Consider the following 22,298-nt stretch of genomic DNA (forward strand, 5'->3'; position numbering starts at 1 on the left):
CTTGATTCAGTTTTCTTTTTCTTCACCATGACGGTATAGCTCTGCTGTAATATGACATATGTGTTCCTAAAAATCACTGCACAGGGCTTGTGGGAAAAATGAAACTAGGGACACAGTACTCAAAAACTTTGTCAGTGACACACAAAAAAGATAGGTATCTAATATAAATGGCAGCTAAGTTTTACAATGTTAAGTGGTTAAGAAATATAGAAATAATACAACAAATATGGCACTTTACCTTGAAAAAGACATGCAGTTTGCTTGTGGGGGCGGTCATGGGAAGGGCTGCAGCTTGTGAGTTATTGTGAATCAATGGAAAGAAGGCTGGGTAAAGTCAGAGGGCAAGTGGTACCTTCTGATGTGGATGGGGCAGCTCATAACACCCCTGATGGACTGAGGTCACTGGTCCATCTATCTGTGATGCGTGTGATTGTGTATTTCTACACTAGCTTCAGCCGGGTGCAGTTTTCTGTGTTCACTTCATGTTTCTCATGATTGAGATTGGGCCTAAGCAAATGTGAGATTCGCATCATGCTCAAACTGTCCCTCTATTGCACTGTGACAAATGTGTACTTTTAAAATAAGTATTAGGAGGTGGTCCAAGATGTAGCCTAGATTTGGGGTGTCTGTGCGAGGAGGTGAGTTCAGGATCTTCCTACATCGCCATCCACAGAGGGTGCCATCTTTGTGCTCTCCCTCTGCTAAGCTCCCCGGTACCAGTGTCTCCAGAGGAGAGTTTTCACACACATCTGGTGCCCTAGTTTTTGCATCTAGTATCCCAGTTTTGTGGTAGCAGCCCAGGGGACACCCCTTGAACACCTGGTTCTAAAGGCCAGGGGGCTTGCTTTCCTGGTTTCATGGGAGTGCAACAATCAGAGAGAGCGTTCTTGGCAGGCTACTGCCCCCAGTACACTGTACAGATAGCAGACTGAAACACCCCCAGTCTTTTTGAGAAGGAAGCCCATTTGTGTGTCCAGGAGCTTTGGCTGGAGGGGAGGCCCACAGAAATGCTCTCGGGGAATGAAGGCTGGTGGACATAATCTTTACATTCTCCCTCTCCCTCACTCCAGCTTTCCGGCATTTCCCAGAAAGGAGCTCATATCCTTGTCTGGTGCCCTGATTTCTGCAGCAGCCACCAGGGGACACCTCTATATCACCTGGCTCTGAAAGCCAGCAGGGCTTACACTCGTGGGTCCCACAGGACCATACCCAACAGAGAAAGTATCCTTAAACAGCTACCACCTTGAGGACACAGCAAGCGGCAACAGACCCTGGAGCTCAGTCTGTCTGTGAACGAGGCCTATAAGCTTATCAGCATAGCTGCAATGTGAGGTGCAGGCTTCTAATTAAGCACACGTCAGAGGACTGACTGTAAACCTTTTCAGAGACCTTGGAAGGCAGGTGTTCTCTTCACTCTCTGTACTGTGCTCCAGAGTGCCAGCATCTCTTGGAGGAGAGCTTTTACATGTGTCTGATGTCACAGGTTTTATATCTGGTGCCCCCTCCTTCAAGACAGGGAAAGGTAGGTGTTTCACCTAATACACAGAAACAAACACAGAGAGTCAAGCAAAATGAAGAAACAGAACAATATGTTCCAAATGAAAGAATAAGATAAGACCTCAGAAAAAACCTTAATGAAGTGGAGATTAGTAATTTACCTGATAAAGAGTTCAATGTAATGGTCATAAGATGCTCACCAAACTTGGGAGAAGAATAGATGAACACAGTAAGAACATCCATAGAGGTAGAAAAATATAAGAAAATACCAAACAGAGCTGAGGATTACAATAACGAAAATGAAAAATACACCAAATGCGTTCATCAGCAGACTAGATAAAGTAGAAGAAAGCATCAGTGATCTCGAAGACAGGACAAAGGAATTCATCCAAAAGTAGAGCAGAAAAAAAAAAAAAAAAAAGAATTTGAAAAAGGGAAGATAGCTTAAGGGACTTATGGGGCAACGTCAAGCAGAATAACATTTGTGTTTTAGGAGTCCCAGAAGGACCCCTATAACACAAATGTGAAACATGTCTACTTCAAGAAAAAAGAAAATATCTCAAATAAACAATCTAACTTTATACCTCAAGGAACTAGAAAAAGAAGAACCAACTAAGCTTAAAGTTAGTAGCAGGAAAGATGTAACAAAGATCAGAGTGGAAATAGATGAAATGAAGACTAAAAAGACAATAGAAAATATCAATGAAACTAAGAGTTGGCTCTTTGAGAAGATAAACAAAATTGACAAACCTTTAGCTAGACCCTCCCACCCCTGCCAAAAAAAAAAAGAGGGCTCAAATAAGTAAAATCAGAAATGAAAGAGGAGACGTTAACAACTCATACCACAGAGATACAAAGGATCGTAAGAGATGACTGCGAACAGTTATATGCCAACAAATTGGACAGCCTCGGAGAAACTGGTAAATTCTAGAGACATACAACCTTCCAGGACTGAATCATGAAGAAAGAGAAAATCTGAATAGACTGCTTACTAGGAAGAAATCGAAGGAGTAATCAACAACCTCCCAACGGACAAAAATTCAAGACCAGACAGCTTTACTGGTGAATCCTACCAAACATTTAAAGAAGAATTGATACCAATCCTTCTCAAACTCTTCAAAAAAATAAATAAATAAAAGAGGAGGGAACACTTCCAAACTCATTTTAAGAGGCCAGCATTACCCTAATACCAAAACCAGACAAGGACACCACAAGAAAAGAAAATTACAGGGCCACAGCTCTGATGACCATAGACACAAAAATCCTCAGCAAAACGTTAATAAACTGAATTCAACAATACACTAAAAGGATCATATGCCATGATCGAGTGAGATTTATTCCAGAGATGCAAGTTTAGTTCAACACCTACAAATCACTCAACATGATACACCGTGTTAACAAACTGAAGAATAAAAATCATATGATCATCTCAATAGATGTAGAAAAAGCATTTGACAAAATTCAACATGTATTTATAATAAATACTCTCAACAACGTAGGTATAGACGGAGCATATCTCAACATAAGAAAGATCGTATATGACAAACCCACAGCTAATATTATACTCAACAGTGAAAAGCTGAAAAACACAGAAATGTCCACTCTTGCCACTTTTATTTAACACGGTATTGAAAGTTTTAGCCAGAACAATTAATCAAGAAAAAGAAAGAAAAGGCATCCAAATTATAAAGGAAAACGTAAAATTGTCACTGTTTGAGGAAGACATGATTTTATATATAGAAAACCCTGAAGACTCTGACAAAAAAACTGTTAAAACTAATAAATTCAGTAAAGTCTCAGGATACAAAATCAATATACAGAATTCTGGTGCATTTCTCTACACTAACAATAAACTATCAGAAAGAGAATTAAGAATAATTTCTAACAATTAAGAAATTAAGAATGATCCCATTTACATTTGCTTCAAAGAGAATAAAATACCTAAGAATAAAATTAACCAATGAGTTGAAAGACCTATATGTTGAAAACTGCAGGACATTAATGAATGAAAATGAAGACACAAGTAAATGGAAAAATATTCCAGTTCTCATGGATTGGAAGAATTAATATTAAAATGCCCATAGTACCAAAAGTAATCTGCAGATTCAATGCAATCCATATCAGAATTCTAATGGCATTTTTCACAGTAATAGAGCAAGCAATCCTAAAATTTGTATGGAACACAAAGACCCCGAATAGCCAAAGCAATCTTGAGAAAGAATAAACCTGGAGGCATCATGCTCAAATTATATTGCAAAGCTATGGTAATCAAAACAATATGGTATTGGCATAAAAACAGACACATAGATTAATGGAGCTGAATAGAGAGCCTAGAAACATAGCCACACATATATGGTCAATTAATTTATGACAAAGGAGCTAAGACTGTAAAATGGGAAAAAACAGTCTCTTCAATAAATGGTGTTGGGGAAAATGGATGTCCATGTGCAAAAGAATGAAACTAGACTGCTATCTTACACCATACACAAAAATTAACTCAAAGTGGATTGAAGACTTAATGGAATGTAAGACCTGAAACCATAGAATTCCTAAAAGTAAACATACATGGTAAGCTATTTGACATTAGTCTTGGTGATGATCTTTTGAACCTGTTACCAAAAGCAAAAGTACGCAAGTGGGACTACATCAAACTAAAGAGCTTATGCACAGCAAAGGAAGTTATCAACAAAATGGAAAGGCAACCAACTGAGTGGGAGAAAATATTTGCAAATCATATATTTGGCAAAGGGTTGATATATAAGCTGAGCCTGGAAGGAACCCTAGGCTTTGAATAGAGAGGGCTTTTGAAGCAGGAGGGAGAGCATGGTCAAAGTTGCAGAGGCACAGGATGTGAAGTATTTTTAAAGGACCTTGATTCATTTCCGGGAATGGTCTGTTTCATTCGTGGTCCTCAGGAGAATTTTTTCCAATGGATCAAGTTTCATCTGGGTGATTCATGGTACAGAGTCATAGTGCCTGATTTATTTGGAGACTGAAATATATGCTTCACATCTTTCCCTTTAAGAATGTAGGTCCCTTATAATCAAGCATTGAGTCTTTGATTTTCATCGTGGAATATATATCCTTAACACATAGTGCTTAATGTAGTAACATCCATAACCATAATGGCATGACATGCTCTTAAAAAAAAAAAAAAAAAAAAGGTGGTAACAACAGCACAACCCAAACAAAAAAGTCATAGCGTGGCTCGGTCTGTAAAGTCAGGATCTGAGCTTGTGTGCTTTTTACCAGTTCCTGGAGTGAGTTTTTGATGAACCATCTATTCTGGGTCATCCAGTCTCCCTTTTAATCTATGATGCCCATGTGTGAGGAGCTCGCTGTCTAGGATTACAAATAAAGAGGGTGGCTTAACCAATTTCTATCTGGGAAAAACCTAATTGGGCAAATACAAACTAATTCTTTAACCTTATTCTCATCAGCTTCATGGTATAATTAAGTGGAAGTTCCTGGTCCTTTTATAAAAATCAGTAGTGTTCTCTTTAAAGCATTTACCAGAGACTGAAAAGATGAAATAATTCTGAACAGGCACTAATGGACTTACTCATTATTACTTGAATTCTTATTCACCTGCTAGTATTACTCAGTCATGGATCTTCATCTCTGCATGAGAAGCCACCTGGTTTAGTGGAAATCATTCATACATTAGAGTCAAATCAGCCAGGATTGAAAATCTGTTACCTTCTGTTTCTTTTAATGACAAACTACTTCAAGGTCTCTGATCCTTGGTTTCCTAGATAATAAGAGATTAATAATAGAAGGTACTTGATGAGGTTGTAATGAGGATGAAATTAATTAATAATATGAAGTCCAAGTTAGCACTTAGTAACCAACAGTGCCTACTAATTATTTTCTTATAATATTTAAGAAACACTTTCTTAAAAGTCATCCCCTGCGTGCCTTTTCTAGCATGAGAAGCTGATACATGAATTGGAAGAGGAGAGACACTTACGTCTTCAGAGTGAGAAGCGCTTGCAGGAGGTGACACTGGAGTCCGAGCGGAACAGAATTCAGATGCGTGGCCTGCAGCAGCAGTTCTCCAGGTATTGTTCTGTGCGGAGCATCTTGTTTCAGGAGGTGCATCTCTCCCTGCGCCAATTACACCTTTGCTTGAGTTTCCATTGTGTAAGCTTGTGTTGCATTTGAGGAGCTAATGACCAGCAATTTAGACCTTCTCTTGTAGCCAAATCGTCCGATTGCATTTGGACCAATTTTCTGGAACTTTCCGCTTGCACCTCAGTCTTGGCTTTATTGAAGCTGGTTGTCTTTTCTTCCCCAATGGCTTTCCAAAGTATCTTTCAGTAAGATGTGGTGGTTGTGTGGCCTATAGGCATGATCTGTGAAAGGCCAGCCAGGAGAATGCAATTTTACTGGTCCTCATAATCCTATTTTCAGGTAGAAAGGGTGTGAATCATCCAGTAAGCTCTTACTCCTTATTTAGAGTAAATATTTAGAATCTGTAAAAAAAAAAAAAAAAAAAAAAAAAAAAAATCAAAATCAATGAGTTTCTTTCCTTTAAAAAGACATAACTTGAATTTGAAAGGATTCTGGAAAAGTAGCTCTTCTTTGATTTAATTCCAGCACAGTGTAAGAATCTTTCAGCTTTCAATTACAGTTAATAGGGGGCCAAGGACTTCCCTGGTGGCACAGGGGTTAAGAATCTGCCTGCCAATGTAGGGACACAGGTTCAGTCCCTGGTCCAGGAAGATCCCACATGCTGTGGAGCAACTGAGCCCGTGCACCACAACTACTGAGCCTGCGCTCTAGAGCCCGCGAGCCACAACTGCTGAAGCCCACGAGCCAAAACTACTGAAGCCCGTGCACCTAGAGCCCGCTCCACAACAAGAGAAGCCACCACAATGAGAAGCCCGCGCACCAAAATGAGGAGTAACCCCCGCTCGCCACAACTAGAGAAAGCCCACGCGCTGCAACGAAGATCCAACGCAGCCAAAAAATAATTAATTAATTAATTTTTAAAAATATATATATATATATGGGGCCAGGTAAAAATTCAACCTATTATTTAAAATCTCTTCATTTTCATGGAAAAAACACAGACTTGTGCATTTACAGTCCTGGGACCAGATACGGGCACCCTATGAGGAACAGTTTGCTTTTATTTTCATGTTTCACGTCACCATTTGCAAAACCAGGAAAATAATTTTTGATTCTTTTCTCCCTCATGAGGTTATCCCAGGCAGAATCCAGTTTGAGAAGCTGCCCTAAAATTTTCTTCAGCAAACTGGGTGGGTCTTATCTTTCATTTACCACTGGGATTTGGATATGATTGGTGATGGATAATTGTGCTTCCTCATTATGAGGCTTTTATATTGACAGCTTAATTTTTAGGTGTGTTGCAGGGAGAGAGCAAAGTTGAGCCTTTGGATGATTTATCTCATGGAGGCTTATACCACGAATGTTTGGAATTTTGGTTTAAAGGCATCTTGGAAGAACAGGGTAGGAAGGGTGGATGACTCCTCGGTTTCAGAGTCATGATTGAACACCCTGTTCAGCTCTTGGAGCCCATGATAATACAGGTGCTGTAGAAATGCACCAATCAATACTTTAACAAATGCATGTCCCACCCCTCACAGGCTATTACTTATACAAACTTGTGCTCAATTTTTCATTCTCTTCGATGGCAAATCTCACTTTATGTCTCCAAACTTGAAATAATAGCCCCTCCCCACCCTCCGAAGCAACTTTAAAACAAGTACCATTTTGTAATACTTGCCATTTTAATGATACAAGAAAGGAAGGTGCAGATCTTGCTACCCTTGTACTGTCTAATTGAGATGTCTCTGTACTCAAGCTATTGATTTACAGGGCATGAGGCACCCGGCACAGTAAATTACTTTTGTACGATGCCAGGTCATCTGCTGTAAATAAAATGACAACCCCATACAGATTTGAGTTGCACAAGAGCTGAGGCTACATTCTAGGTTTAAAGAGAAGATAATTATTTGTAAAACAAATAGTGGGTGGTTTTACATACTGCCTTTGTGAAGATTTTTTGCCCCAGCATAATCAGTTTTCTTAGTAAGCTTCATTGACGTTGAAAGTTCAAGTCCAGTTATAGCCAGACAACTAATGTAAATCAGCAAAAGATGGGGGGAGAAAGCCTATGTAACAGAGAAGATAATTACACGATAATTTAAGTAGACCCACTAAACTATTGCTGATGGCCTTTTACATTTTAAACTTTGGTTTGTAAGATGTTTCTAGTTAGGCTTATTCAAACAATCCTGTTACTATAATCTAAGTCTTTGTAAAATTCTCAGTATTACAGAGCTTGTCTATAACATGTCACCCTTGGACATGGTCAGTATCTGAACGCTCATGTAAGTAAGTTCTATAATCCAAATAATTGTATTAAATTTAAAACTTTTGTAGTCATGATTTTCTCCTTCTTTTCCTGGGTTGACAAGTTCCTTTTGTACATGATGATATCTGAGATGTAATGTAGGCATACTTTGAGTATTGTTCATGGGATGAGTTTACTTTTTAGAATAATGTAATAGCCTACCTTTTCAAAGGGTGCGAAGTGACTTACAAGAAAAGGTAGTTTTACGGTAAGACTGTTAAAATAAAAATGGAAAATAAAGACCATGAAAGGGGAATGTGGCGAGTAATCATACTTACACAGCCCAGCATGCTTTCGGAGAGTGAGCATTTAATTTAGCTCTAAGATTCATGGCAGACAAGATTAAAAGGAAAACACAAGAGGATATGTAATTCTTATCTCGTAGACAAAGGCTACTACTCCCTAAAGAGAGAAACATTATCTTTGGCAATAAACTCATAGTAGAATGCATCTTATAGGCCCCTCCAGAGATGGCATTAAAGGATATAATAGACAGTGGTCCACGGTAGTGCAAATTAGGATTAATTCGTAAAAGTATTACTGCTTCTGCTATGTCACTTATGTCTATGAAGTTAAGTAATTTCACACTATATGGTTTAGGAATTCTGGGTCTATGCCTAAGTGAAAACAAGTAAAGTAGGAAGAACTCCAGTGCTAAAGGTTCTCAGGTTAAGCACTATACTTCAAGTTCATGGGGACATGTAAATATACATGTGTTGTATTTTTCCAGTACCTCTTTTATGAACCTAGAGCACAGAGGCATGAGAATGCTGAGGCCTGGGCTGAGTTGGGTAAGGTATTTTTCTGGTGTGTTTGATAGTACCGTAGCCATGGGAGCATCTAAACAGTAGTCAAGGAGATTCTGAGTCTCAGATTCAGGGCTGATGCGAGGCATTGGAGGGGAAAATGAACAATGAAGTTAGAAGCTGGGACAATTAGGTATATGTGTGAAGTAGAATTCAGGTGTCAGAATGAGCGATTCAGAATTACTTTGAGGCTTGATTTTATGCAATTTCAGTTAGGTGATGGGCTTGGTGGCTTAAACGCACTTGTGATTACCTGTGGTAATGAGTAATGGGATCACTTAGGTGATAAAAATCTATAAAAGTGTTTAAATGAGTAGTTCTCTTTTATGTCATCACCAAACCTTCATCCATAAGCCCTTCCTCCCTCCTGACCTCTGATTAGGATATAATGATCAGCAGTGGTCCAAAATTTGGGCAATTAAAAAAAATGTGACTAGAGGTTACATAATTAGCTCTAAGCTCATAAATCAGAAATTGCCTTCACTGAGGGTGATTCAGGCAGCCATAACAAGCTTAATTTAGACCATTTACCTTCTTTAATGTAAATACAGAGAAGAAAAAGGATACTTTCAAATTAAGCCTTCCCCATAGATGAAGGCATGAATCCAGACAGATGCAGTAAGGTGGTACTTAAAGGCAGGTGCTGGTATCATTCAGGCTGCCCCTTCCTTCTCTTATTATTTAGTGATATAAATCAAATATGCTTTCCAGATGTCATAAGGATTGTTTAACCCATTGTCTGTGTAGTATACATGGCTGGGCATATTTTATGTGGGATTCGCTTGGTGATCCCCCCTATAATTCCATAACTGTCTCTATCCTCCCTTTAACCATTTTGAACTGTGATTGTCAAGCCAGCCAAGGTCAATGGGGCGAACTGAGGCTATGTATGTAAAGATAATTAGTGTTTGAACCCCCAGCTTCATTACTCCACCTTGAGTGAATGAAATGTTTGTGCATCAGTTAGATTCCAGGGACAATGTCTCCAACCAGGTGGGGTGTATTGAGGTGGAGTAATAATGATTTCTAAAAAACAGATTTCTGAAGAAATAAGCGACTCTACAGAGTTGATTTCATGCAAACCATGCATGATTTGCACAAGTATTTGAGTTGGTCCCTTTGGAAACAATCTAATCAATGTGTAGGCTCTTACTGAAAGCTGCTGTTCATATAGGACAATCAACTGCTTTTATTGTGTGCACAATAAGATAGAACATAATATGTATCCTCAGAAAATGTAGACTCCGGATGGAGAAGCCATATGTACATATATGAACCAAACAACACATTTATAGTTTAGCTATAAATGAAGGGAAATTTTGTCTAAATTCTGGACAGCCAGACTTCATAGCTGTTAGTAGTATGTTATCGTGCAAAGGCATGAATCAAATCAGATGAAATTAATGATTGGGTAGTGATACTAGCAATGATAACACACGTGTTTATCATGTGGCAGCTCTATGCTGCAGTATATTTGAAGCTTTGAATTAGAATCAACCTGGTACTCTCACCATCGAGCAGACATGTTTTGTAAAAGATATGCAATTAGCAAACCACATCACACCCAAAGCATCAGGCATCAATCATTGTTTCCCTGCAGCTTTGAAAAGTTCCAGGCATGTATGTGTGCGTGTGTGTGTGTTTACACAATGCAGTGTAAATTTCAGTAAAGGGAACAATTAAGCTTTGTCACTCATAATTGACTAAGATAGTTAAAAATCACCCAAATGGAGTCCAAGCTTGCACTCTCTACCTCCAGAATTTCTCTGCACCTGTTTTGACCTTCTCTCCCTGCACTGTTATCTGCTGCCTTGAAGCTATTTCTTTGCTTACGGTAAGGGGATTTCTCCTCTCCCAGTTGATTGCTATGCTTAAGTGCAGTCTGCTGCTTGCTGAACTTCAAGGAGATGTACATGGAGCTGGTTTTACCGCCTAACCCGTTCACTGGTTGCCGTTCCCGTTATCAGCTCTCAGAGACGTTGTAGAATCCTAGGGTTCATTTTCCACTGCCCATTTGGAAGCTGTAGGCACCTGGCATAGAAGTGTGTGTTGAAGAAGGTAGTATGCCCTTCAGCGTTCTGCCCACGTATTCCCTTCTACCTCCGTATCTGTCTGGTACATTAAAAGAACATTTTCTCTACATTTTTAGAAGGAGTGAAACGTAACAAGATGAGGACAGCCGTCAGTTGACCTTTGGGAAGTCAACAGCACAGCCTCTTCTGCCCCTCTTCTACACTTGTTCCTGTCCCAGAATCTTCATCAGCTTTAACCTGTCACAGAGGCTGGCTCTCCTCAGTGCCTCGTTCCTCCTGACGAATGTAGAGGGCAATTTTCTATTGATTTGGAGTTGCTATTTCCACACGATCAGCAATATTTCTTGCTGTCATAAAAATGGAGGCCTCTCATTTGCTCCTCTGGGTGAATTTACCAGAAGTTTAAAATGGCAAAGCAACACTGTTCAAATTATAACTTTTCTTCAAATGGCAACAGACGGAAGAAAGGAGTTTACATGGCATCTTTAAATGCTTGGTTAACGTAATATGGATCATACTTTTATGTCAGAAATGTGTATCTTAGTATCTGGCATATAAGTTCTCACTTGAGCAAAGCAGAGAGGGGCTAAAATCAATTCTATAGAGAATGGAAAGAAAGGAGGCCTTTTTCAGCAGTTACTAACTTAATATGAAACATTCCTTGATTCCCTTGTAGTTCTGCTTCTGTATAAGACATGATGGCCTTGTCAAAAGTTTTTAAACTTCTTAACGGAGCTATATATTGTTGCGTAGACAACATGAAATTTACATCGCCTGTTATTCAAGCCTGGTAGAGAAAACAATAGTAACATAAAATTTAGTTCCAATTTCATTTGAAAGAGCACTGTCCTATTTTTTTTTTAACATCTTTATTGGAGTATAATTGCTTTACAATGGTGTGTTAGTTTCTGCTTTATAACAAAGTGAATCAGTTATACATATACATATGTTCCCATATCTCTTCCTTCTTGCATCTCCCTCCCTCCCGCCCTCCCTATCCCACACCTCTAGGTGGTCACAAAGCTTGAATGGGTTTTCTAGGACCTGGTTCTAGCCCCACGTCTAACTAGCTTCATAACAGTGGTTAAGTAATTTGACCTTTCTGGATCTCATTTCGCTCACTTGTAAAATGAGGAAGTTGAATTGCACTGTAGTTTTATAATGCTTTTTAGGCTTTTGAAAAGGCCATGTATTAGAACTGAAAGGCATTTCTTGAGTGAAGTTATAATTACACTGTTATAACCAGGGCTTCTTGAAGTTCTAACAACCAGGTTTCATGTTAAGAACTTGGAGTGGATTGTCTTATTCTCCATGTTTTGATGACAGAGATGATCTGTGGGACTGGGCTTTCACCATGTCTATTTTGGTTACTTGACTCTGGAGAAGTTGAGATGAGAAAACTGCCATGCCCAGATGAAATATTTCTGTTGAGGACAGTCAAATTGAATACTGAGAAACGTGGCTGGTAAAAGGAAGCAAAGATCCTCTGCTGTGAACATAACCGTTATTGCTCTTGGCTCTGATGTTGTCTGCTTTAGGATTTATTTGAAACCGTTTTGGGAAAAGCCTGAACAGAGAGAACTTTATGACAACCAGAATTGTTTTCACTTCTAAACAATTTCTCTGAAGACATAGTCCTCAGTAAAAATACCAGTGATTTAGTCTCTCCTCCAAATGTCTTTTTCGATTACCTATTATAACTCTTAATGTATTACTGTCCCTACCCAACACAGTTTTTCTTTTAAGAAAATAGATGCAGGATATGGGAGAATACGTTTCATTTTAAAATTGGAAACTAAGTTCATTCCTGCTCTAAATAATAAATGTTTTTTGGTCAGGTTTACAGAAAATCCATCTTTTAAGTGTTCAGTTTGACCAGTTTTGACAAGCATATGCCATCATGCAACCACCACGGCAATCAATACAGAATATTTTCATGCCCCTGAAAAGTTCCCTCATTTCCCTATGGTCTGTTCCCTCTCCACACCCTAAGACCCTGGCAGTGGCTGATCTGATTTGTCTCCCTGTAGTTTTGCCTTTTCCAGAAATTCTTCTCATTGAAGTTATAAAGCATTTAATTTTTTTGTGTATCTGGCTTCTTTCACTGAGCAAGTCTTTTGAAATGCAGCCTTGTTGCTGCATATATCAGTACTTCATTCCCTTTCATTGCTTAGTCATAATCCATCGTATAGAAGTACCACCACTTGTTTATTCATTCACCCGATGATGGATTTCTTCCAGTTTTTGGTGATTATAAGGTTGTTACAAACATACAACTTTCATTCCCGGGTCTCAGTATGTTTCCATCTCTCTTAGGAATGGGATTACTGTGTCATATAGTAAGCCTATGTTTAACTTTACAGGAAACTGCCACACTGTTTTGCAAAGTAGCCATGCCATTTTGCATTCCCACTCTCAATATTTAGGGGTTCTCATTGTTCCATACTGATGAATCCTTCTTGAATGTTTTTTTCTTTTTTTAACATCTTTATTGGAGTATAATTGCTTTACAATGGTGTGTTAGTTTCTGCTATATAACAAAGTGAATCAGCTGTACGTATACACGTATCCCCATATCCCCGCCCCCTTGCGTCTCCGTCCCACCCTCCCTATCCCACCCCTCTAGGTGGTCACAGAGCACCGAGCTGATCTCCCTGTGCTATGCGGCTGCTTCCCACTAGCTATCTGTTTTACATTTGGTAGTGTATATATGTCCATGCCACTCTCTCACTTTGTCCCAGCTTACCCTTCCCCCTCCACGTGTGCTCAGTCCATTCTCTAGGTCTGCGTCTTTATTGCTGCCCTGCCCCTAGGTTCGTCAGAACCTTTTTTTTTTTTTTTTAGATTCCATATATATGTGTTAGCATACTGTATTTGTCTTTCTCTTTCTGACTTACTTCACTCTGTATGACAGACTCTAGGTCCATCCACCTCACTACAGATAACTCAGTTTCGTTTCTTTTTATGGCTGAGTAATATTCCAATGTATATATGTGCCACATCTTCTTTAACCATTCATCTGTCGATGGACACTTAGGTTGCTTCCATGTCCTGACTATTGTAAATAGAGCTGCAATGAACATTTTGGTACATGACTCTTTTTGAATTATGGTTTTCTCAGGGTATATGCCCAGTAGTGGGATTGCTGGGTCGTATGGTAGTTCTATTTTTAGTTTTTTAAGGAACCTCCATACTGTTCTCCATAGTGGCTGTATCGATTTACATTCCCACCAACAGTGCAGGAGGGTTCCCTTTTCTCCACACCCACTCCAGCATTATTGTTTGTAGATTTTTTGATGATGGCCATTCTGACTGGTGTGAGATGATATCTCATCGTAGTTTGGATCTGCATTTCTCTAATGGTTAGTGATGTTGAGCATCCTTTCATGTATTTGTTGGCAGTCTGTATATCTTCTTTGGAGAAATGTCTATTTAGGTCTTCTGCCCACTTTTGGATTGGGTTGTTTGTGTTTTTGATATTGAGCTGCATGAGCTGCTTGTATATTTTGGAGATTAATCCTTTGTCAGTTGCTTTGTTTGCAAATATTTTCTCCCATTCTGAGGGTTGTCTTTTCGTCTTGTTTATGGATCCCTTTGCTGTGCAAAAGCTTTTAAGTTTCCTTAGGTCCCATTTGTTTATTTTTGTTTTTATTTGCATTTCTCTAGGAGGTGGGTCAAAAAGGATCTTGCTGTGATTTATGTCATAGACTGTTCTGCCTATGTTTTCCTCTGAGAGTTTTATAGTGTCTAGCCTTACATTTAGGTCTTTAATCCATTTTGAGTTTATTTTTGTGTATGGTGTTAGGGAGTGTTCTAATTTCATACTTTTACACGTACCTGTCCAGTTTTCCCAGCACCACTTATTGAAGAGGCTGTCTTGTCTCCACTGTATATGCTTGCCTCCTTTATGAAAGATAAGATGACCATATGTGTGTGGGTTTATCTCTGGGCTTTCTATCCTGTTTCATTGATCTATATTTCTGTTTCTGTGCCAGTACCATACTGTCTTGATCACTGTAGCTTTGTAATATAGTCTGAAGTCAGGGAGCCCGTTTCCTCCAGCTCCATTTTTCTTTCTCAAGATTGCTTTGGCTATTCTGGGTCTTTTGTATTTCCATACAAATTGTGAAATTTTTTGTTCTTGTTCTGTGAAAAATGCCATTGGTAGTTTGATAGGGATTGAATTGAATCTGTAGATTGCTTTGGGTAGTATAGTCCTTTTCACAATGTTGATTCTTCCAATCCAGGAACATGGTATATCTCTCCATCTGTGTGTATCATCTTTAATTTCTTTCATGAGTGTCTTATAGTCTTCTGCATACAGGACTTTTGTCTCCGTAGGTCGGTTTATTCCATGGTATTTTATTCTTTTTGTTGCAGTGGTAAAGGGGAGTCTTTCCTTAATTTCTCTTTCAGATTTTTCATCATCAGTGTATTGGAATGCAAGAGATTTCTGTGCATTCATTTTGTATCCTGCTACTCTACCAAATTCATTGATTAGCTCTAGTAGTTTTCTGGTAGTATCTTTAGGATTCTCTATGTATAGTATCATGTCATCTGAAAACAGTGACAGTTTTACTTCTCCTTTTCCAATTTGGATTCCTTTTATTTCTTTTTCTTCTCGGATTGCTGTGGCTAAAACTTCCAACACTATGTTGAATAATAGTGGTGAGAGTGGGCAGACTCGTCTCGTTCCTGATCTTAGTGGAAACGGTTTCACTTTTTCACCACTGAGAACGATGTTGGCTGTGGGTTTGTCATGTATGGCCTTTATTATGTTGAGGTAAGTTCCCTCTATGCCCACTTTCCGGAGGGTTTTTATCATAAATGGGTGTTGAATTTTGTCAAAAGCTTTTTCTGCATCTACTGAGATGATCATATGGTTTTTTCCTTCAATTTGTTAATATGGTGTATCACATTGATTGATTTGCGCATATTGAAGAATCCTTGCATCCCTGGGATAAATCCCACTTGATCATGGTGTATGATCCTTTTACTGTGCTGTTGGATTCTGTTTGCTAGTATATTGTTGAGGATTTTTGCATCTATGTTCATCAGTGATATTGGCCAGTAGTTTTCTCTTTTTGTGACATCTTTGTCTGGTTTTGGTATCAGGTTGATGGTGGCCTCATAGAATGTGTTTGGGAGAGTTCCTCCATCTGAAATTTTTTGGAAGAGTTTGAGAAGGATAGGTGTTAGCTCGTCTCTAAATGTTTGATAGAATTCGCCTGTTAAGCCATCTGGTCCTGGGCTTTTGTTTGGTGGAAGATTTTTAATCACAGTCTCAATTTCAGTGCTTGAGATTGGTCTGTTTATATTTTCTCTTTCTGGCTGGTTCAGTCTCGGAAGGTTGTGTTTTTCTAAGAATTTGTCCATTTCTTCAAGGTTGTCCATTTTATTGGTATATAGTTACTTGTAGTAATCTCTCATGACCCTTTGTATTTCTGCAGTGTCCGTTGTTACTTTTTCTTTTTCATTTCTAATTCTATTGATTTGAGTCTTCTCCCTTTTTTTTCTTGATGAGTCTGACTAATAGTTTACCAGTTTTGTTTAGCTTGTCAAAGAACCAGCTTTTAGTTTTATTGATCTTTGCTATCATTTCCTTCATTTCTTTTTCATTTATTTCTGATCTGATCTTTATGATTTCTTTCCTACTGCTAACTTTGGGGTTTTTTTGCTGCTTCTTTCTCTAATTGCTTTAGGTGTAAGGTTAGGTTGTTTATTTGAAATGTTTCTTGTTTCTTGAGATGGGATTGTTTTGCTATAAACTTCCTTCTTAGAACTGCTTTTGCTGCATCCCGTAGGTTTCGGGTCGTCGTGTTTTCACTGTCATTTGTTTCTAGGTATTTTTTGATTTCCTCTTTGATTTCTTCAGTGATCTCTTGGTTATTTAGTAGTGTATTGTTTAGCCTCCATGTGTTTGTATTTTTTGCAGGGTTTTTCCTGTAATTGATATCTAGTCTCATAGCATTGTGGTCGGAAATGATACTTGATATGATTTCAATTTTCTTAAATTTACCAAGGCTTCATTTGTGACCCAAGATACGATCTGTCCTGGAGAATGTTCCATGAGCACTTGAGAAGAAAGTGTATTCTGTTGTTTTTGGATGGAATGTCCTATAAATATCAATTAAGTCCATCTTGTTTAGTGTATCATTTAAAGCTCTTGTTTCCTTATTTATTTTCATGTTGGATGGTCTGTCCATTGGTGAAAGTGGGGTGTTAAAGTCCCCTACTATGATTGTGTTACTGTCGATATCCCCTTTTATGGCTGTTAGCATTTGCCTTTTGTGTTGAGGTGCTCCTATGTTGGGTGCATAAATATTTACAATTGTTATATCTTCTTCTTGGATTGATCCCTTGATCATTATGTAGTGTCCTTCTTTGTCTCTTGTAACATTCTTTATTTTAAAGTCTATTTTGTCTGATATGAGAATTGCTACTCCAGCTTTCTTTTGATTTCTATTTGCATGGAATATCTTTTTCCCTCCCCTCAATTTCAGTCTGTATGTGCCCCTAGGTCTGAAGTGGGTCTCCTGTAGACAGCATATATACAGGTCTTGTTTTTGTATCCATACAGCCAGTCTATGTCTTTTGGTTGGAGCATTTAATCCATTTACATTTATGGTAATTATCGATATATATGTTCCTGTTACCATTTTCTTAATTGTTTTGGGTTTATTATTGTAGGTCTTTTCCTTCTCTTGTGTTTCCTGCCTAGAGAAGTTCCTTTAGCATTTGTTGTAAAGCTGGTTTGGTGGTGCTGAATTCTCTTAGCTTTTGCTTGTCTGTAAAGGTTTTAAATTCTCCGTCGAATCTGAATGAGATCCTTGCTGGGTAGAGTAATCTTGGTTGTAGGTTTTTCCCTTTCATCACTTTAAATATGTCCTCCCACACCCTTCTGGCTTGAAGAGTTTCCAGTGAGAAATCAACTGTTAACCTTTTGGGGATTCCCTTGTAGGTTATTTTTTGCTTTTCCCTTGCTTCTTTTAATGTTTTTTGTTTGCATTTAATTTTTGATAGTTTGAGTAGTATGTGTCTTGGCGTGTTTCTCCTTGGATTTATCCTGTGTGGGACTCTCTGTGCTTCCTGGAGTTGATTGACTATTTCCTTCCCCATTTTAGGGAAGTTTTCAACTATAATCTCTTCAAATATTTTCTCAGTCCCTTTCTTTTTCTTTTCTTCTTCTCAGACCCCTATAATTCAAATGTTGGTGCGTTTAATGTTGTCCCAGAGGTCTCTGAGACTGTCCTCAATTCTTTTCATTCTTTTTTCTCTATTCTGCTCTATGGTAGTTATTTCCACTATTTTATCTTCCAGGTCACTTATCCATTCTTCTCCCTCAGTTATTCTGCTATTGATCCCTTCTAGAGAATTTTTAATTTCATTTATTGTGTTGTTCATCATTGTTTGCTCTTTAGTTCTTCTAGGTCCTTGTTAAACGTTTCTTGTATTTTCTCCATTCTGTTTCAAAGATTTTTGGATCATCTTTACTCTCATTACTCTGAATTCTTTTTCAGGTAGACTGCCTGTTTTCTCCTCATTTGTTTGGTCTGGTGGGTTTTTACTTTGCTCTGTTTTCTGATTTTGCTTAACTTACTGTGTTTGGGGTCTCCTTTTCGCAGGCTGCAGGTTCGTAGTTCCAGTTGTTTTTGGTGTCTGCCCCCAGTGGCTAAGGTTGTTTCAGTGGGTTGTATAGGCTTCCTGGTGGAGGGGACTAAGACCTGTGTTCTGGTGGTTGGGGCTGGATCTTGTCTTTCTGGTGGGCAGGACCGCATCCAGTGGTGTGTTTTGGGGTGTCTGTGACCTTATTATGATTTTAGGCAGCCTCTCTGCTAATGGATGGGGCTGTGTTCCTGTCTTGCTAGTTGTTTGGCATGGGGTGTCCAGCACTGGAGCTTGCTGCTTGTTGGGTGGAGCTGGGTGTTAGCATTGAGATGGAGATCTCTGGGAGAGCTTTCGCAGTTTGATATTACGTGGGGCTGGGAGGTCTCTGGTGGTCCAGTGTCCTGAACTCGGCTCTCCTACCTAAGAGGCTCAAGTGTGACACTCGGCCAGAGCACCAAGACCCTGTCAGCCACACGGCTTCAAGCTCTGGAACTCCATACTCCAGAGGTCCTCCTTTTGACGTGCTGCCTCTCCCCTTCTGCCTTGAATTTTTGACTTAATGAATTATTCTAAGGTGAACATTCTTGTAACCAGCATCAAGTCAAGAAAGAACACTCTGCCAGCCCCTCATAATCCCCTCCACATCCCTCTTCCCAATCTCAACCCTTATCTTCCCCCAATAATAACTATTATCTTGACTTTAGAGCAGTAACCTCCCAGTGTTTTTAATAGTTTTTAAAAATTTTTATTGAAATACAGTTGATTTACAATGTTGTGTTAATTTCTGATGTACAACAAAGTAATTCAGTTTTATTTATATATATATGTATCTATTCTTTTTTATTTTCTTTTCCATTGTGGTTTATCACAGGATATTGAATACAGTTCCCTGTGCTATACAGTAAGACCTTGTTGTTTATCCATTCTATACATGATAGTTTGCATCTGCTAATCCCAAACTCCCAGTCCTTCCCTCTGCCCCCCTCCCCTTGGCAATTTCGTAGATATGTTCATTTGTGTCATATTTTAGATTCCACATATAAGTGATACCGTGTGGTATTTGTCTTTCTCTTTCTGACTTACTTCACTCAGTGTGATAATCTCTCTGGGGTCATCCATGTGGGTGCAAATGACATTATTTTGTTCTTTTTATGGCTGAGTAATACTCCATTTTATATATATATATATATATATATATATATATATATATATATATATATATATATATATATATATATATATATATATATATATATAATATACACACACACACCCCCACATATTCTTTATCCATTTATCTGTTGGTGGTTTAATACTTTTTTTCATTTAATGTGCATCCCCAGACATTTTAATCTTGTCTGTTTTTTCTAAAACTGCATATATCTTTTAGGTTCCTGTTGGCCAACAGGTTACCCTACATCACTTGCTTTTTCTTCAAATTTATCTATTGAAAAATCTAGAACATTCGACCGATAGAGTTTCTCAGTCTAAATTTGTTAATTACTATTCTTGGGGCGGTTCAACATGTTCCTCTGTCCTCTACATTTTCTGCAGATCGGCAGCTGTTTCCATACATTGCTCTTAATAATGATCCAAATAAAGAGTTAAAAGTTTTTGTTGCCTATCCAAGGGGCAGAGAACGCTTCTCATATCCGCATATATCTTTTGTACTACTACCAATGACCTTTGCCGTGGTGTTCATTCAGAAGATTTTTGTTTGAATTTGGTTGAAAAATAAATGAATGAATACAAGAATGAATGAATACCTTCACTGAAGCAGAAAGGTGCAGCCAGCATTGTACTATGAAAGACTTAGATTAAACATATGGAAGAATTTTGAAGATAGTGTGTTTATGATAGAAACTTGCTTTCAAGAGGGGTTTTAGAATGGCCATTTCTGGGGATCTTTAAAATTTTGATAATAGTCATCATTCTTGGAGTTATAGACTATGATGGCCTGGGGGCATGAGGGACCGATTTCCTGTTCCTGGGTCTCCATGATAGAGTGCTCACCTATAAAAGATGAGTTATCTGTTTCAGAATATTCTTTGCAGAATTCTTGTCTGCAGGGCACTAAATGGAATTTGGTGCATTGAAAGTTTGCTTCCCGTAGGGTAAAGTTTACTTTCAGAGAGTGTTTTTTGACCCTCAGATAACATTTATACCAGTCCGTCTGGGGTAGCATATGGGACAATGCAACAGCAGCAGTCTGAGTAGCAAGGATTGTTGTTCTGATTACCTTTTTGGTCCATAGGCAGTGCATTTAACAAATGGTATTCCCACAGAGTGTATCTCTGTGTGCTGATTGTAAACACTTGGAACTCTTCTTTTGGATCCTTTGTTCAATTTGGGAAAAATAATTCAGTGAAGATGGTCGTTGGTTATAAATGTCTACATCTGTTGCTAACAAACAGCCTCAAGCTTTTAAGAATGTTTCCAGGGAATAAAGTAGGGAATTAGCTATGCTAAAGCTATGGGGTTCTGACAAAAGAAATGTGTCGTAGTTTTCATTAACTTGTGCTTCAGAATTCTTTTCGCATTTCTCCTGACCCAAGGTTTTTCACCTGTTGTTTGGAGTAGCAGCAAGCGACAGGAGGCATTTTCTCGTAACACCAATATGAGTTTCATTTTGCGTAGTTTCAATAGCATTTCAAGCTGTTAGGTTTCATGGTTAGTGTTTTTATTAATATTGATATCAACATGGCCACAAAATAGTGACTTTTACACTTCTTTTATTGCTCAGTGTTTTCAAAACCATTCCCTGCATTATTTCATTCACTTCTCACTGTAATCGTAAGTGTAGTAGGCAGGACATATTGCAATATCATAATTTAAATAAATACAATATTTTAAATTTTTTATTTTATTGAAATATAGTTGATTTACAATGTGTTAATTTCTGCTGTACAGCGAAGTGATTCAGTTATAGATGTATACATTCTTTTTCATTTTCTTTTCCATTATGGTTTATCACAGGATATTGAATATGGTGCCCTGTGCTATACAGTAGGACCTCATTGTTTATCCATTATATTTATACCAGTTTGCATCTGCTAACCCCAAATTCCTAATCCATCCCTCCCCCACCCCCCCCTTCCCCTTGGCAACCACAGGTCTGTTCTCTATATCTGTGAGTCTGTTTCTGTTTCATAGGTAATTCATTTGTGTCATATTTTAGATTCCACATATAAGTGTTATCATATGGTATTTTTCTTTCTGACTTACTTCACTTAGTATGATAATCTCTAGGTCCGTCCATGTGGCTGCAAATGGCATTATTTCATTCTTTTCTATGGCTGAGTAGTATTCAATTGTGTATATATACCACATCTTCTTTACCCGTTAATCTGTCAGTGGGCATTTAGGTTGTTTCCGTGTCTTGGCTATTGTGAATAGTGCTGCAATGAACATTGGGGTACATGTATCTTTTTGAATTACAGTTTTGTCCGGATACATGCCCAGGAGTGGGATTGCTGGATCACATGGCAACTGTTAAATAAATACGATATTGAAACTTAAAAAAATGAAGTAACTTGTTCATGGTCACATGGTGAGGTAAATACCAATCTAAATCCTAGGACTTCTGACTTCTGGTCAAATACTCTTTCTATTCCCACTTTCATTCATTTTGTAGTTTATAATCCATGGTAGAAAATGAAGCTGCAGATGATATCAGAAGCAATTGTAGTTCATACAGATCTCAGCCTTGATCATAAATTCATGCTTTCTGCCACTGATGGTGTTTCTTTTTTCTTTTTTAAAAAAATATTTATTTATTTGGCTGTGCTGGGTCTTAGTTGCGGCACGTGAGATCTTTGTTGCAGCATGCAGATCTTTTAGTTGTGGCATGCGGGATCTAGTTCCCTCACCAGGGATTGAACTGGGGCCCCCTGCATTGGAGGGGAGGTCCCTGATGGTGTTTCTTAAACTTGATCATCATCACCTGATTGAGACTGTACCCAGGAGAAACAT

General features: G+C 38.4%; 1 protein-coding gene across 11 annotated transcripts in view; it reads left to right on the forward strand.

Moving 5' to 3' along the window:
• The window catches only part of NCKAP5 (NCK associated protein 5), a 1,051,318-nt gene that overhangs the window by 575,017 nt on the left and 454,003 nt on the right, over positions 1-22,298 (forward strand). For all 11 annotated transcript variants that reach the window (XR_011074154.1, XR_011074153.1, XM_068545242.1 and 8 more), the window contains one exon: positions 5,425-5,558. Coding sequence is in view for 9 of the 11 variants with exons in the window: in XM_068545242.1 (XP_068401343.1) it covers positions 5,425-5,558 (134 nt within the window). In the remaining 2 variants the exon portion in view is untranslated. The remainder of the gene's footprint in view (positions 1-5,424; positions 5,559-22,298) is intronic.

This window comes from Eschrichtius robustus, chromosome 5 (genome assembly GCF_028021215.1).
Source record: "Eschrichtius robustus isolate mEscRob2 chromosome 5, mEscRob2.pri, whole genome shotgun sequence".
NCBI lineage: Eukaryota > Metazoa > Chordata > Mammalia > Artiodactyla > Eschrichtiidae > Eschrichtius > Eschrichtius robustus.